Genomic DNA, 16,893 nt, shown 5'->3' with positions numbered 1-16,893 from the left:
GTTCACGTCTTGGCGCGATCTAGTATCTCCGGCAGGGAGGTTGGCTAGCAGCTTGCGAAGCCAAAATAGGGCTGCCCTGCTGAAGTAAGAAGAGAAGGCCTTCATGGCCCATGCAGTAGCCATGTGAGTCTTATGACAGGCCTTCTCCACCTTCTTGTCTTCCGCTTGTCTTCAATGCGTCGGCTAGGAGAACCGAGTTGGAGGGTAGCGCCACTATGGGGTCATCTATTTGAGGAAGCTTCAGGAGATCCTCCATGGCGCTCTCCATAGAGTAGAGCTTTTTATTCACCACACTGGGATTAGCCATCGACCCAGGCTGGACCCATTGTCACTGGATAACATCCAGGAACAGCTGTGGTGCCGGGATCAGCTCCTGAGGGGGAGGTCTCCTTAAAAAGACCTGCGCCTGGATCCCCTGGTCTGACTGTTTCCTTGTTACCCTGTTCAGTGGCAGTCTTGTTGGATGGGGCGGGGAGTCCCATCTGAATGAAGTTTTGATAAGTCTATTACAAGCAGCAGCAGCAGCAGCAATATTCTTTCCGTTGTTAAAATTGTACACACAGAAAGAGGGAGAAAATAGACCTTTAAATTATAAATCTGAAGATTATTATAATCACTATGAGTATAATGGATTACCACTGAGTCAATCCTGGAACAAATAAAGACTGGTTCTTCTTTTGTAGGGATGCTCAACAAGCAGGAACATATTCTGGATTTGCGATGCAAGCAAATGATGGACTAGAAAGTTTGGCAAAGATTAGCAAGGTTCAATTCATTGACTAATAGAGTATGCTGGAAAATGGAACCATAATAGCATTTAAAATATAACAAAGTTCAATAGATTAGATATATTGAAAGTAATAAAATCAGATATACTGCAAACATGGGTTAACTTGAATAGAACATTTACAAACATAAAGGAAAAATACTGATTTAAATGTAGATACTTACAATCCACCAGTTTCTACAACAATCAAGATATAAATATTGGTTTGTACCAATAATCCAAGATGATGCAATTTGAGTATCAATTGTACTGCAAAATGTATGGCTGATTAAAAATATTTGTTTCACATGAAGTACACATCCAAAATGTCAGAGCCAAAGTCTCCCGTTCTCTTTTATAGCACAATAGCTCCTCTTCCATGGTCTGTCTAGGTGTTTCTGTAACATCTTATATGTCCATATGAGAAATTATTTACTTTGGCCCTAATTGGCACAACTGTTGGCAGACATATAAGCATCACAACTAAAAGCCAACTGGTTTCTGTTCAGATTCAGAGGTAGAACCTGTCTCACAAATGCTATTAAACACCCAAATAACAATCAGGTTTAATACTTCCAATTGTTAACAACTCTAGTTGCCATTGTGACTAGGAGGCTGATTATCTTTGTTCTGAGTGACTACTCTTTGGAAATTTCTAAGAAACTTAGAAACTTCTAAGAATATTGTAAAATTTTAGCAACAGCTATAGATGTTAGAAACCCTCTGGTTCTTCCTTCATGCTATTAATTGTTAGCTGCTAATTGCTTTAGGATTTTCTTGCAATTTTAAATTTTTATAGTGATTTTGTTCCATATTGGTCTTTTACTGTGTTTGGTTTTGGATCATAAATAAATGTTGCACAGAGATATTAAGAGATTTTAGTATCTTACAATAATATTAAGCTATGCAAAAATATTAAGCAAAATAATCAATCTGAAATCTCACAGTAGTTTTATCCATATTTATTTCTAAACAATCCCCAATGAATTAAATTAAATTTCTGCGCACATATAAACATAGCTAAGTCATCAAGATTTTCAAGAATTGCTAAATATTGGGTAAAACTGATGCTTTTTTGTAATAGGAAAATATATCCTTATAAATTAAAATATATTTAATTTAAATTAAATACATTAATTGAAAAGTGACTGCATTTTATAAGGCATAACATAAGAATATCAGAAAACATATGGCCTAATTATATTAATAAGTTCAACCTGTAATTAAAGACCATAGGTAGTCTGCAATGATCCAAGAGGGAGAGGGGGGAGATAATATAATACAGAAAGCAATACGATCTGTAGGCTGTAATATATTTATGCTAAATTCTTGCTTTTTTTCCTAAGCTCGTTAAAAATGGTTTCTTGTAAGTAAAATTTGTAATGAATCCATTTAATGTTTAATACTAATGACTATTACCCTTGTGAACTAATTCTGCAGCATTTTTGAGGTACTGAATTCTCCCAGGACAAAAAAAAATTAAGTTCAGCACATTGTATCTATGAAGAGTGAAAATATCTGCATACTTTCCCTTCATGCATGGCAACCACTGAAACTAAAAATATAATAGTCCCAATTTGTGTTCTTTTAACTAAGCAAATATCATCAACCAAACTAGCAAGCTTTCTTCACTTGGAACAAAGTTTAAGAGGGCGATAATCAAGAAGTTAAACAACCTATGATTTGTTCATCTCTAATGTTGGGAGAAATAAGCAGAGAGCCAGTGGTCCTCAGGTCAAGGCTGGCATCATTCTAACACCAGCTGCTCAGCTTCATGAGCTTCAAGTGAATAATAAAAGTCCATTAAGTTGTAATAAGAATGGGAAGAAAAAGCTACAGTTTGACCTTCTTTATGTATAAGAATATGGAAACATAAGGCACTTATCATCCATACAGGAAATGGGCAATCAACTGTTTAGTTTGGCTTTATACTTGTTTGCAACAAAGCTAATTATCAAACCAAGCTATGTATGAAAGACTTCAAATGAGTCCCAAACAGGAGCTTAATTTAGGCAAGTAAAATCAGGAGGTCTATAAATTATTGCCAAGTCCCTTGTCTGGGGAGGCTACCATTGTGCTAGAAGATGCATCTATCATGTAAGAAATGTAGCAATCTGTGAAAAGAAATAATCACAGGATATATTTTAAATGTAAATGACTATACCCTTGTTTTTCATTAAGAAAAAAATATGAAAATATGCTATTCTGTAGATTCAAACTCTGTATACCACAATTAGCCAAAATTGTTTTGAGAGCCCATTCTGAGTTCCCAATGTCATTATAATCGTTCATAATTCAAATTATGCAGCATCGTATCAGTGAATTTGATTCAGATTTAAGTATAAGCGAAGACACTAACTATTCTATATTCTAGAACTTTTATTTGACAGGCAATCTAAACAGGTAGGCTTGTTTACAAAAAAAGCAACCTGAAAAACAATTTATAGAATTTAGTGAGATATGTTTTAATATTTTAAAGAGAAAACCATATGCCAAAGATATAGAAAGATTTTTCCATAAAAGTGATCATGCAAGTAGATTCACGTGCTGTATAACTTGGGTTTTCAAGCTAAATAACAATGGACTGACACACAACAAACAATATACTAAACCATTAAATATTATTTACAAATCACAATGGTTGGGATCACAAGATTCTAAGTAAACGTTTAGTGCAATGTATGATTCAACCAACATCTTGCTTAAATAGGTTTTGCCAATTCCTGATAACAAATTAAAGGGATTCCTGTGACTCCATACATGGATGATGAGGTGACTACTGCAATATAGTTTAATAAAAATATATATCTAGTACTCACAACACAAAATGTCAAAGTTTAAATTCAAGATAAAAATATTTTTTTAAACATTCTAAGATGCACTGATCATTTTAGTGTTACATGTTTTTATATGTCAGTTATAACTTTACTATAACAATAGTTAAAACTTTCAAACAATAAATATATACCAGATCCCAAAGCAAACCACAGCTTCATTAATCCCCCCTCTTTTTTCTGATCAGTACTCCAAAAACCTTTGCTTTGCCTCCACTCTTTTTTTGCAAATGTCTTTCTTTTGCAAGCATCAACTAAGGTAGCCTGTGATGGACTGGTTGACTGAAGCCACTTCCATGACAATTTGGATAAGGACAGACTTGCTCTTCCCTCCATTCCCTTTGTTTACAAAACAAAACCATTGCATGTCCATGGGGAATGAAAATAAAGTGGGAGCAGCAAAGTCTTCAGATACTCATGCAATCTATGTGTATTTCCCAGTGGACTAGCTTAACCACAAATTACTATTACTCCTGATTTAGTTGACACACCCAAATAATCAACATACAATAAGGTTATACACTATGGTTAAGAAAAAGTAAGTAAATCACAATCTAATCTGTGTGTGAGGTTCATATACCATAATAAGGCTAAATAAAAGCATTGCCTAGCTAGCTTGGTTACAAAATACAATTCAGATACCACATCCTAGTCATTCAAAAGGACCCTACAGTTATACCATTTTGCCATGTACCTGTGAACACACTCTGTGGTTCTAGTATTACAACATGTGGCCAGCTTCTAATTTCCAAATCAGGCTTGAAATACAGGGCAAGGAGTTGCCTTTAAAAAATGTAAAGTCAAAAATTATCTGTTTTCCTGCAACTTAAATCAATTATTTTATATTCTGCACTCCAGCGCAAGAGAAACACAGCCTTGACTTTCTTTTATATAACATTATTTCAAAGACTTAGGAGTGCTATCACATTCTGCTCAGTCATTGTTTCTCAAATTTAAACTTGCTCAGCTCCAATCTCTCTTCATAACACTTATCATTTAGCCTTATAATTATCCTAGCTGCCCTTCTTCTGCATCTATTCCAGCCTGAGTCATTAAAATATGATGCCCAAAACAGAAATGATTAAATATGTAATATGCAAATCTAACTGTAATACAATACAGAGGAACAATTACTTCTTCTAACTTAGAAATTCATTTTTTGATGCAAAATCAAATTGTTTTGATTGTTTTTGCAGTCACCTCACACTGCTGGCTTATATTTATTTTGCAATCAACTATGATTTCAATAGTATTTCTCTCATATCATTACTAAAACAGGTTACTTTATCTTTTGTACTTGCACATTTGCTTTGTTTCTTAAGTGAAAGATTATGCATGTGTCTCTTTCTAATTTCATTATGTTACTTTCAGCTTTTTCTATAAGCTATCACAATAATTTTAAATTGTATTAGGTACAGAAATGAGTGGCAGATTCAAACAGAACAAGTGCAACACATTCTATATGGGAATGTCCTTGAAAACCATGCAGAAATAACAACTGGTCCAGTATAAAAAAGTGCAAATAATTTTGGGTGCCCCAAGTCTGCCCATGTTGCACTGTTGCTGCACAAGCTGCACTTGTTTTTCAGTTTCTTTCTGGATGCAATTCAAGGTACTAATTATCACTTTTAAAATTTGTGGGATCATATCTTCCCTGAGGTTACCTGCCATTCTACCAGATCAGGTAGTATGGTCCCTGGTCCTTTTCCTTATATCCTTATACAATATTGTTGTTTTATAATATTGTAAGCCAATGATGTCTAGCCTTTTTGTTGTTGCGTGCCTAAAGCACACTCGCAACAGTGCGCGCACCATACCCATAATGTAATGTAGGCACTATCCCCCCATGCACACGCCCCACCTCTGAGTATGCGCCCCACCCCCTTGCACATTTTTGGCTTTCAGGTTGGTGCAAGAGGCCTTCCAGGCCCAAAATGGGGTTCAAGGAGCCCCCCCCACTCGCATTGCATTTTGGGAGTTCATGTGGCGCCCCCGTGCCTTGTTTTGGGCCTGGGAGGCCTTCTGCACCAACCTGGAAGCCAAAACGGGGGCTGGAGGTGACATGCAAACCCCCAAAATGCAATGCGAGCATCTTCTATCGATGGAAGTTTTGTGAATATTTTTTACTTTTTAAAGTGAAAGTTTCGGATTTTCTTCTTCTATTTCTTTTTTTACCTAGGGATTAAATATTTTCCTTTATTTCTACAATACTGATTGGGATGGATTTTTTCTTTTCATTTTGTTTCATTTAAGAACTTTGTTTCTTTTAAGCCTGAAACAAAAAGAAGATTTAAAAGATATATAAAGAGGGTAAGTAATCTTAGAGGGAAAAGTTGCACTGCCACTTGGAGGTTGGAGGTTGAGACCTGGAAACATTGCTTTTTCTTTTTCCCCTTTGATCATTTTGACCTTGCACTTCAAAGGCTTCAACTTATTTAGAGAGAAGAGCATGGGTTGTTTATGCAGGTGCTCTCTGGATGCTTGTTACTAGCCGAAAAGAAGTGAAAACAAAGATTTGTTTTTAAACTAGAGTGGCAGTGTTTATTAATTGGAAGGATGGCACAACTTCAAAAAGAAACCATAACATTACAACAGATTATGTCTGGAATTCAAAAATTATTAGAAACAGCAGAGAGAATTGAGAAGAGATTGGAAAATATTGAAAATATAAACTTCAATGTGGTAAAACCTGATGGAAAAATAGAAGATATTCAGCAAATGGAAAAAGTGGAGGCTGGAGTCCTAAAAACCCAGGGGGGAAAGGAACAAAGAGGCAAGATAACCATGGATATTGACAGTGAACTGAGTGTGGTTGGAGACAAGGAAAGGGGAGATAGATGGAAAGGTGCTTTACTACAGATTTCAAGGTATAGAAGAAAAAAAAGAATGGAGGACTTAAGGGGAGAAATTTTGACAACCTACTGATAACCAAAGATAAACTGATTAAAGAAGCTGATGGAAGGTTTTGAGATTTTACAAGATATGTAACACGCAACAAGTTGCGAAGAGAAGTCCAAACAAATTTGATTAAGGAAATAACCAGAAGACTAATTCCACAAATGGCAAAAGAAATAGGATTACACTATTACTGGAAAGACACAGGTTGAGATATGAAAATTAATAATAAAACACTAGTTAAATTTAGTTAAAATTAGAGCATTGTTAAAAATGTATTAACAATAAAGTCAGGTAAATAATTGATAATGGTAACAATGTATACATTTGTATTGGTTTGATAAAAGGAAATTTGGTATAAATTTTAAATGGTGAAAAAAATGGGGGAAAAGTAAGTTAAACTTTGTCAAACTATTGTTAAATAAATGACTGATAATGATAATGTAATAATTTGTATTGACACGATAAAAGGGAAATTGGATATAAATTGTAAACAATGATTAAGAAAAGAGGTCTAAAATTTTATTAAACATAATTAATTTTTATTTTGAATGTGTTATAAAGATATAATGTGATTGGATGATATTGAAAATAGATAGGGGAATGCCACTATGCGGTTTTCTTTTAAATTTTGGAATGTTTGTTATAAAGGGACGTTAAAACAACTATAGTCATATGAAGGATAAGGTATGATGATAGCAATATATATAAATATATGTGGTGTAAAATATATAACTTGATATGAATCATAGGTGATGACTGTGGAAGGGATGCACGAAAGTTCTTTGTAACCAATTGACACACTTTTTACAATTTGTAATGGAAGATGATTTTGTTTATGTTTATTCAAAAATAAATAAAATAAATAAAGACCAGCTGGCCGGCAGGAGGTGCACAGGCATGCATAATGGAATTGGGCTGAGGCGACGGCTGGTGGCCCAGAGAGGGCTCTGCGTGCCACCTGTGGCATGCATGCCATAGGTTTACCATCACCGTTGTACAGTGAAATGGACAGCATATAAATTTAATAAATAATAAATGTTAGTCTAGCAAAAACTAGACACAATGTGCTTCCCTGCCCTTTGGAACACCATTCCCTTTTGAGATTTGGGCCTTCTGATAAAACCCTCACGCCTGTTTTTTCTTACAAGTACTAGGATACTCTATGGCTGAAGTGCAGAAAAATCATTTATAGATATTGTGATATTGTGTTGTTGCATTATGAGGTTTATTTTGCATTTGTAGGCCGCCCTTTTCCCTGAGGGGAACGTTTTAGGCTATCTCTATGCTTTTATTATTGTTTGTAAATTGACCAAGATTATGCTGCATAACAGCAGTTACATAAATTTTAATAAATTTTAAAATCACAATCCATAGCATAAAATCACAATCCATAGCATAAAATATCAAATAAATGTGCAACCCGTTTTCATCAAAAATAAATAAATAACATTCATTGATAGCCTTCTCATGGTACTATGGGTATCACTGAACCAGAAGATTCACATCAATAAAAACAATATGGCTGTCTTAGATAAATACAGATATATGATAAAAGAAATACTGTCCCTTATTAATGAGCATTAAGAGAAATGTTCTACTGGTAACAGATAATAAATACTGGTACACTTTGCCTAAAACAATGAAAACGGCATGTATGTACACAGCAATTATGCCAAAATGACATATATGTGGTGATGTCATCATGTAAAACCAACTCATGTACTTATATCATGATTTCTAAATTGTCACTTACGTTTTTGCCATTTGTTCATCTCCATACAAATGGCCATAGAAAATAATTCCGCCCGGCAGAAAACTTTCAAAAAGGGGATGGATGAATACAGAGGGTTCAATTGATTCCTGCTCAGGACTACGTGAGCCATAAAGACAATTTAAACGGATGCATTCTATAATTTTGTAGTATAAGATACAGCAGTTCTTATGATAACTTTATAGGTTATAAATACCTGGTGATACTGTTGGCAATGCATAGTACATAGCCTCAATTGATAGAGACCACATTCCTTTAAAAACAGTAGTACTAATTTTTGAGTAATCATCCATGGGATTAATATATATTAAGTGATTGTCTGTCAGAATCCCAATTCTGACATTCAGTGAGAAAGTGGCCCATTTTGGACAGCATGATTTCCTTTTCTTCACAAATCAAGAAATTAAGCTCTCTGAAAGGAAAATCACTCAGATACATACCTTCCACTAACTTGCCCTCAGAAAACATATCTAAATCATACAAAAATGCATGATTTTGAGGTACTTTAAAGGTGAGAACAAGAAGCAGTTTACCACTCATTTACCACTTCCCATTATACCTCTAAATGCTTCCCACAAGAAAACTTCCTTCAAAAATCAGATTAAAAAAATACCAGGATTAAAAAACATTATCACTGAAAGACATCCTGTGACATGTCAAGGAACAGAGTTGCAGGCCCTAGTCAAAAATGTACTGCATTCATAAAATTGTATGCTTGATATTTTCAACACAATTATCTCACTTTTTAAAATACTACCTCTTTCTCAAAGTCTAATATTTTACAATACTCTAAATCTTTACTTCTGCAGTTAGTGAAATATTTCATATTTGTTAAGTATCCCAATGATCTTCTTAGCAAATTGCATCTTCCAATCTAGCCACCTCATGTGCTCTCCAAAAATTACAAATATTTAATGATTTTTAGAAATCCTGAAATAAAAGCTAGGCTTTATATGTGTGTTCATTTTTGTTGAACATAGTCCTCGAATTACAACCACAAACAAAATTTATGTTGCTGAGCAAGAAAGTTATATGAGTTTTGCCTCATTTTGCGACATTTCTTGCCATAGTTGTTAAGTGAATCACTGCAATTAAATTAGTAACAAAGTTGTTAAGTGAATCTAGTTTTCCCATTGATTTTGCTTGTCAGAATGTTGCAAAAGGTGACCATATGATCCGTGACACTCCAACTCTCATAAATATGAGTCAGTTGCCAAGCATCTGAATTTTGATCACATGACCATGGGGATGCTGCAATGGTTGTGTGAAAAATGGTCATGACACTTTTCAGTGCTGTTGTAATCTCAAATGGTCACTACATGAATGGTTATAAGTTGAGGACTGTCTGTATGTTTGTTTTATATTCATTACTTCAAATGGTTTAAAAGTGAATGCAGAGAGTTTAAAGGGTTATTGTCACAGAGTAACTAGAAAGAATTACAGTTTAAAAGTATGCTGCCCAATTTTAAAAATGACACAGTAAAGGCAGGCAATTATTTTAGTTCAATGGCCACTTCCTCTGGAAGTGATCTATTGAGGATAGCATGTCAACAGTGGGTGAGGCCTAAGCAAGCAGTGGGCAGGGCCTAAGATAAAAGTTGAGGTTATCTATTTCTAAACCTCCTTTCTGTTTCTCATGTCCATTTGTTTCTTTTTAATATTTTATTTTGATTTTCTCTATATCCCCCACCCCACCAATCTGCACGTCAGGACAAGATGCTCTTTTTATTTCCAAAGCATGAAATGACTGTTTGTAGATAACTTTTGAATTTAGGCCAACATTATTACTGTGCACTTACACCTAACCATGCAGCCTGTTTTATGTTAATGAGTTTTATTATACAATTTTTATTTCTTCTTCTAGTACAAGGTCTTTGTTAAATTAATCTGAGACCTCCATATGGTCTTAGTTCTATTGATTGTTCACCCTGCTCTACAGTGTCACTTTTTTCCCATAACGTTTATTATTTAAATGAAAGATGCAAGGGGAACTCATAGGTTTATAACAAGTACTAAAGGTCAGATGAGGGTGGATTAAAGTTCTCATGTGACATGGAAATTATCTTTGTATCTCTGAAGTAATATTTCTAGCTCCCAATGCCAGAGATAAACTTTAATGCCAGTAAATTGTCTTCTGAAAGAGTTACTGAAGCAATTACTATCCATGATGGCCTTGCAAGTTGAATTAACAAAATGAGAAAACCAACATCTCAGCACAGTAGATAAATATTAGGTACAGCAAGTACTGCAAATAGGAAATGCAGCCAGAAAATGGGTGTCTATTTATGTATTTCAAACAATATAAACAAGTAGTTAGACAAGTTTATTGATCTAAAAATAAAGACTGACCCAATATTAAAGATTATTATATATTAATGGAGTTAACCAGTTATCCAACTGTGCGTTAGCAACAGCTTAATAAACCTGGTTCAAACTCATACCTGATACTGTATAACTTTAGCTTTTCAAAGTTTAATTTCTCCAAAGAAACCAGAAAGAACCAAATGTCATACCATTCATGATATAAACCAAACAATTTCAGGTATTTTCTATACTACCTTCATTTCAAACAGCGCTTAGCATTTTCAGCTTCCTATCTAGGAACGTGTGCAAAAATGACATAATTCATACACGTCTAAATGGGGGAAACAAGATAGATACTTCCACCACGTAGGGCCAGGATTCTAATTATTTTCAGATCAGACCTTTTAAGATGCTATTGCCAAAAAAAATTGTTTACCATGTAAATGTATTTTGAACAGGAAATATCTACGGTAGTTTCTCAAAAACAATGTAATATTTCTCATATTTAAAGTTTATGTACTTCTCAGGAACTGCTTATTTTAGAAACACACATATACAACACAAACACAAACAAAAGGCAAAAAGGCACTGAATTCATTGGAGTAAGCACTGTGGTCAGAGAGCCATCAAAATCCAAAAATCATGAATATGCAGTATTCATTCTTCCAGTATACCATATGTTGTTGAATCAAAGTTCCTTTATATCCTCTGCTCACCAACATTTTAAGTAAAAATAATCATTTCATAAAGCAGTATAATTGCTACATCTTGTGGCAACACAGTTTAATGCAAGAAAGAAGGGGGGGAATGGACAAACAATAAAAAAGACTTGTTTGCACATAACCTTCATACAGATATTCCCTGCAAACACCCACAACACCCTGCTCTCTCACTGTCGTTCTGCTAGGAGAGGGTGGGGGAAGGAAAAGAGGGAGGGAAGAAAGGGGGAAAAATCGTCTAAGATGCAATGGAGAAAAGGGGGAAAGTTGCAGTTATTCTGCGCCCCGGATTTTAAACCCATCTTCCTTCACTTCTCGAAAAACCTACGGCTGAAGAAAGTCTCTTCCCTGTATCAATAAGTGCGTCGATCTTTGTCTCTTTTCCACCATCCTGCACCTCCATGATGCCAGAACGATTCGACCCTTTTTTTTTCCATTTAAGCAACAGCCACGTTCATCACCATTATCACCATTATCGGAGGAGGAAGGGGGGGAAGAGCCGCCTTTTTTAATTTGCAACAATAATTAACTACGAGGGGAGGGGGTTTAAAGAAATTTGCAAAATTATTTCCCTTTTGTTAAAAAAAATAAAGAAATCAGTTTAAAAACAAAGAGGAGGAAGGTTATCCATCGAAGACGCTTATTTGTCAAAATCTACCCTCTTTCTAACAAGCACTGAAAAGTGAAGGGGGGGGAGGAATTAAGTCGACCCCGAGGGGTGGGAGTCTGGAATAAATGGCTACATTAGGGCTGGAGTTTTCCCGAGGAGCCTGCCTTAGAGAGAGGAAGGGGGGGGCAGAGTCTAGACCTTCCACCCTCTGATGCAGAAGGAAGACATTTCTCGCCTCTTCTCGCTGCCCTCATCGCGCACTCGGCCCCGACAAGCCAGGCGCTGGCCCTCAGGCGGCGGCGCCTGCCGAGGTTGCTGATGCTATTGACACCGCCGTGCCCCTCCCTCCCTAAGGGCCCATTCCCCACATCAGCCAGTCAGTCATCTTCCTCCTCCTCGCCTCCCCTTCCCCGCCGCGGAAGCGGAGCGCTTCCTCGCCTTCCCTCCATCTATTTACCTTCCTTGAGCGGCGTGTTGTTATGGAGCAGGGAGGCCGCCGCTGAGGCCGCCACGGCCGCTGCCGCCGTCGCTGCTGCTGCCGCCGCTGCCGCCGCCGCCGCCGCGGAGCAGCCCTGCAGGCTCGGTGGGGACGTGGAGAGCCGGGACCAAGATGGCGGCCCCTCCAAACTTCCACTGCTACTTTGGACACTCATCAAGCTACTTTCTTGGAGCCCGGCGGCAGCCGCCGGGGGCAGCAGCACTTGGGGAAGAGGCGGCGCGGCGGCGGAGACGCGACCAGCAATCCGGCCGCCACTGCCACCGCCGCCGCCGCGGTCATGGCCGGGAGTGGGACGGAGGAAGCGGGAAGCGGGGATCCCCGGGCGCGGGAACACGGCGGCGGGGCTGCGGGGGAGGCCGCCGCGCGTTCGGGCAGGAGCTCCCGTGTCGCCCGACAGGCGGCCGAGGAAAGGCGGCGTCGGCTGCTCAGGCCGGAGCAACCTGCCCACACCTCTGCAGTGCGTCGCCTCGGAGCAGCCTCCGATGTAGAAGACGGAGAAGAATCCTCTCTCCGCCTAACCTTCTCCCCTGCTAGGGAGCGGGAGGCAGGGAGGGGTCATGCGCAGAGACGACCGCGGGCTGGCAAATGGTGAGGGAACGGCGACGCCGGCGTGCCGCTCTCGCTGCTGCTGCTGCTGCTGCTGTGCATCTCGGCGGTAGCGCTGGCGGCCCCTCCAGCTCGCCTGGGAGAAGGACGGCGCACGCAGTCGGCTGGGGCACCTGCTCCTCCCCCCTGCTCCTCCATACAGCAGGCCGTCGCGCCGCCCTGCGACGCGCCCTCTTTGGCCTGGTGGAGAGCGGCTCGGCGGCTGAGACGGTCCCGCAGTGCCTGGCCTGGCTCGCCTCCCACCCGGCGCGCGTCGCACGCCCTCCGTTCAGCCGCCGCAGCCGAAGCCGCTTCCTTGCTTGGACCCACAGGAGGAGTCGGTCGCCGTGTTGCCCGCGCGGCTCTCCCTGCGGGCAACTTTGGCAACTCGTTTTCCATAAAATGTGCCCCCCCCTCACTCCCCCACCAGGGTGTTCAAAGTTGCTGTCCGCATGGAAAGAAGTACGTTCCAAGGCGAGAGGGGTCATTTTTTTTAATAAACACAAAAGCAGCGATGGGAAATCTGCCTTTCCAGAGATTGAATTGCTTGGCTGTTGGGTGGGACTTGATGTCCAGCAATTTCTGGAGGGCCCCACATTAAAAAAAAATGGGATTGTACGAATTAATAGAAGATCAATCCATGAATGGAGTGGCTATGTTCAGGAGCAGTATACCTTTGAATGCCATATGCTATGATCAACAAAAGCAGGCTGCCATTTCCTCTGTTTTTTGACCACCAAAAAATCTGTTATGACAACTGATAGGAACAGCATGCTAAAATAGATTTTGGGGCCTAGTTGGACAACAATTAGGATCATCTTGACGCATCTTAAACACTACCACCAACTATCTCAATAGTTATTTAGATGCATAGATATTACTCAGCCAACCTTTCACCTGATAATTTAGAAATCACTGCCGGATGACTGAATTTTGATAGGGCAGATATGATTCTCAATCACATTGTTTTGCAATAATTAACTTGGAATAACAGGCAGTTTTGCACTTTCAGAATTCAGATTTTTACTAATTTCTGTGCCTATGTTGAAATGGGAAGATTTATTTATGTACAAAAATTGATGACATTATTTTTCCTGTACCTATTAAAACCACCTAACAGAAAATGGAACAAAAGGAGCGGAGAGTATTTCAGGGGGATTGTTTTGATAGAATCATAGAAAATAATTACATGCTCATAAGATTTTGCTGAGTGACTTAAAAATAGTAATTAATATCCCTGGTAAACATTACATTGCATTACATATGTAAGAAATATTAGGGACCACTATGCAAAATATTCTTTCTCTAAAGCTCTCTTGCTCTGTCAAGCTTCAAAAGGCAGATCTATCCAAAGAAGGAGAAGTAATGTAACATGGGTGCCTTCTAGTCCCAAACCATATACAGGTAGTCCTTAACGTACAACCACAATTGACCCCAAAATTTATGTTGCTAGCTGACAAATTTTTAAAGTGAGTTTTGCTCTATTTTACGACTTTTCTTGCCACATTTTGTTAAGTGAATCACTGCAGTTGTTAAATTATAAAACTTGTTAATTGAACCAGGGGTTTCCCATTGATTTTGCTTGCCAGAAGGTCGCAAAAAGTTATCAAATGACCTTGGGATACAGCAATGGTCATAAATGTGAACCAGTTGTCAAGCATCTGAATGTAAATTTCATGACCATCGGGATGCTGCAAGTGTAAACAATGGTCATGTTACTTTTTTCAGTGCCATTGTAACTTTGAACAGTCACTAAATGAACTGTTGTAAGTTGAGGACTACCTGTAGTGCAAAGATGTTTGAACTGTATTCCCCAGGATATTTTTCACAGAGCCTGCTGGCTAGGGCAAGTTCAATTATCATACCTCATTTGTATGTTTAAATATGAGATTAGATTCCATCCAACGTTACGTGATGGACTTAACGTTCACAAATCTTCGAAATGTAGTTCCTCTCATCCCCTGCGCAGTCTCAATGTGCACTCCAAATAAGCTCCCAAGAGTCGCCTGAACGATATGTGTGTCTTCAGGGAAGAGAAGGGAAAAAAATAATTGCTCTACCAGTGAAATCCATTATACTGTTAGAAAGAGAGTTAAATTGGATTTAAAAGCAGACCACTAGGTCACATAGATAGTTGGTTTATTTATGAGCCATGAAACTAGAGCTACCTGATTTGGGATACAAAAATCTGGATGGCTACTTTCTTCTCCACCATCTAACTGTCCTCCCGGTTTTTGCAGCCCAGATTAGTAGCAATCCAATCCCATTAATATTGCCACATTTTAGATCAACTGCAGTTTTTGAACAGTCTTAATATGATAATATATAGCAATAAAAGAGCTGCTGATTCAATTCTACAGAGGAATTATTTAGTCTCTCATCTGCACCTCTATAACTGTCTGGTTTAGCTCTGTTACCAAACAAGACAGATACAGACTTCAACTGATAATTAGAACTGCAGAAAAAACCATTGCTTCCAACCTGCCTTCCATTGAGGACCATACATTGCACAAATCAAAAAGAGGGCTGGGAAATATATCGACAGACCCTCACATCCTGGATATAAATTGTTTCAACTTCTACCCTCAAAACGACTCTATAGGGCACTGCACACCAAAACAACTAGACACAAGGGCAGTTTTTTCCTGAATGCCATCACTCTGCTAAACAACTAATTCCCACAACAAATTATTTACTAAGATTATTACTATTATTCTCATCCTTCCTATTATCTATCTCCTCCCACTTACGACTATAACCACATGCTTGTATTTTTACAATTTATATTGTTTGTTTCCTAGTATGATTTGATTGCTTATTAGTAACCTATGACTATCACTAAATGTTGTATCTTATGGTTCTTGATGAATGTATTTTTCTTTTTTTCCTTTTATGTACACTGAGAGCATATGCCCCAAAGACAAATTTCTTGTGTATCTAATCACACTTGGCCAATAAAGAATTCTATTCTGTTCTATTCTATTCTATTCTATACTATAATCTAGTCTAGATAGTACTACTGTAGAGATGAGTAAAGTAAGAGAAATCTCAACTGATGTACAGGCTACTGATGTTTTTTAAATATCCAAAGCAAAGCTTTGCCACTTATCACCTTGATAATAACAGCTGTTAAAACAAATTATAGGGCACGCAGTCTAAAATTACCTTGATTGTAAACCTGTAGATTCTACAACATGTTTGCGATTTGTTGTCCACAATTTGCTCTTTGATCCTGTTACATATATTCATTTTCAGATAGATTTGCCTTCTTTTTGTACAACCAACATGAATGCGTGCCCATGCTCCCATACAAGTAGCCCAGTCTCCCATGTTGAGGTAGAAATATCCACTTTTCCAGATACTTGGATGACCTACTAAATGAATCCATTCTAAGGACTTCCACAACTTGCTAAACTGCTAACTCCTATTGATTTCCAATACCATCCTGTCTGCTACATTCAGAGCCTTCTATAAGGCCTATAACAAGGTCTTCCATTAAATCCTTATTGACAACATGGTAAAATGTGGTCAAAACAAAATTAGTTTTAGGTGGCTTTGGCTCAACCTGCCAAACGTCCTCAGATCAAATAGATTCTGTCCTTTTCATAAATGACAGATGTGGGTATAGAGGTGATGTTTATTAAATATGCAGATTAAGCAAAGCTGGAAGGAAATGGTTACTTGGGAAACTATTGACAAGTTGAAGAATTCACTAATAGAATACATTCATTTGTCATAACAGGTTAAAAAACCCTGTCATGCTATGTCTAGGAATAAATAAATTTAATATGCAGAAAGCTAGCATTTTTCATTGCCAACAAGATATTTTCATGGAAATATTCATGGAAAACATTTTCTTTAGTTCTGGGTGCAACTTTAGGATTTGGATATACTCCTGAATATAAAA

At 38.0% G+C, this 16,893-nt stretch overlaps 1 protein-coding gene across 1 annotated transcript in view; it reads right to left on the bottom strand.

Moving 5' to 3' along the window:
* Positions 1-13,041, bottom strand: part of TLK1 (tousled like kinase 1) — a 79,640-nt gene extending 66,599 nt beyond the window's left edge. The window contains exon 1 of the mRNA XM_014073601.2: positions 12,360-13,041. Coding sequence (XP_013929076.2) covers positions 12,360-12,555 — 196 coding nt within the window. The 5' untranslated portion in view covers positions 12,556-13,041. The remainder of the gene's footprint in view (positions 1-12,359) is intronic.
* Between the last annotated feature and the right edge of the window lie 3,852 nt (positions 13,042-16,893).

Source organism: Thamnophis sirtalis, unplaced genomic scaffold, assembly GCF_051295495.1.
Source record: "Thamnophis sirtalis isolate CommonGarterSnake01/CBP01778 unplaced genomic scaffold, rThaSir2_p1.2 scaffold_1, whole genome shotgun sequence".
Classification (NCBI taxonomy): domain Eukaryota; kingdom Metazoa; phylum Chordata; class Lepidosauria; order Squamata; family Natricidae; genus Thamnophis; species Thamnophis sirtalis.
The sequence above is the reverse complement of the archived record's forward strand: the minus strand, read 5'-3'. Positions and strand labels throughout refer to the sequence as shown.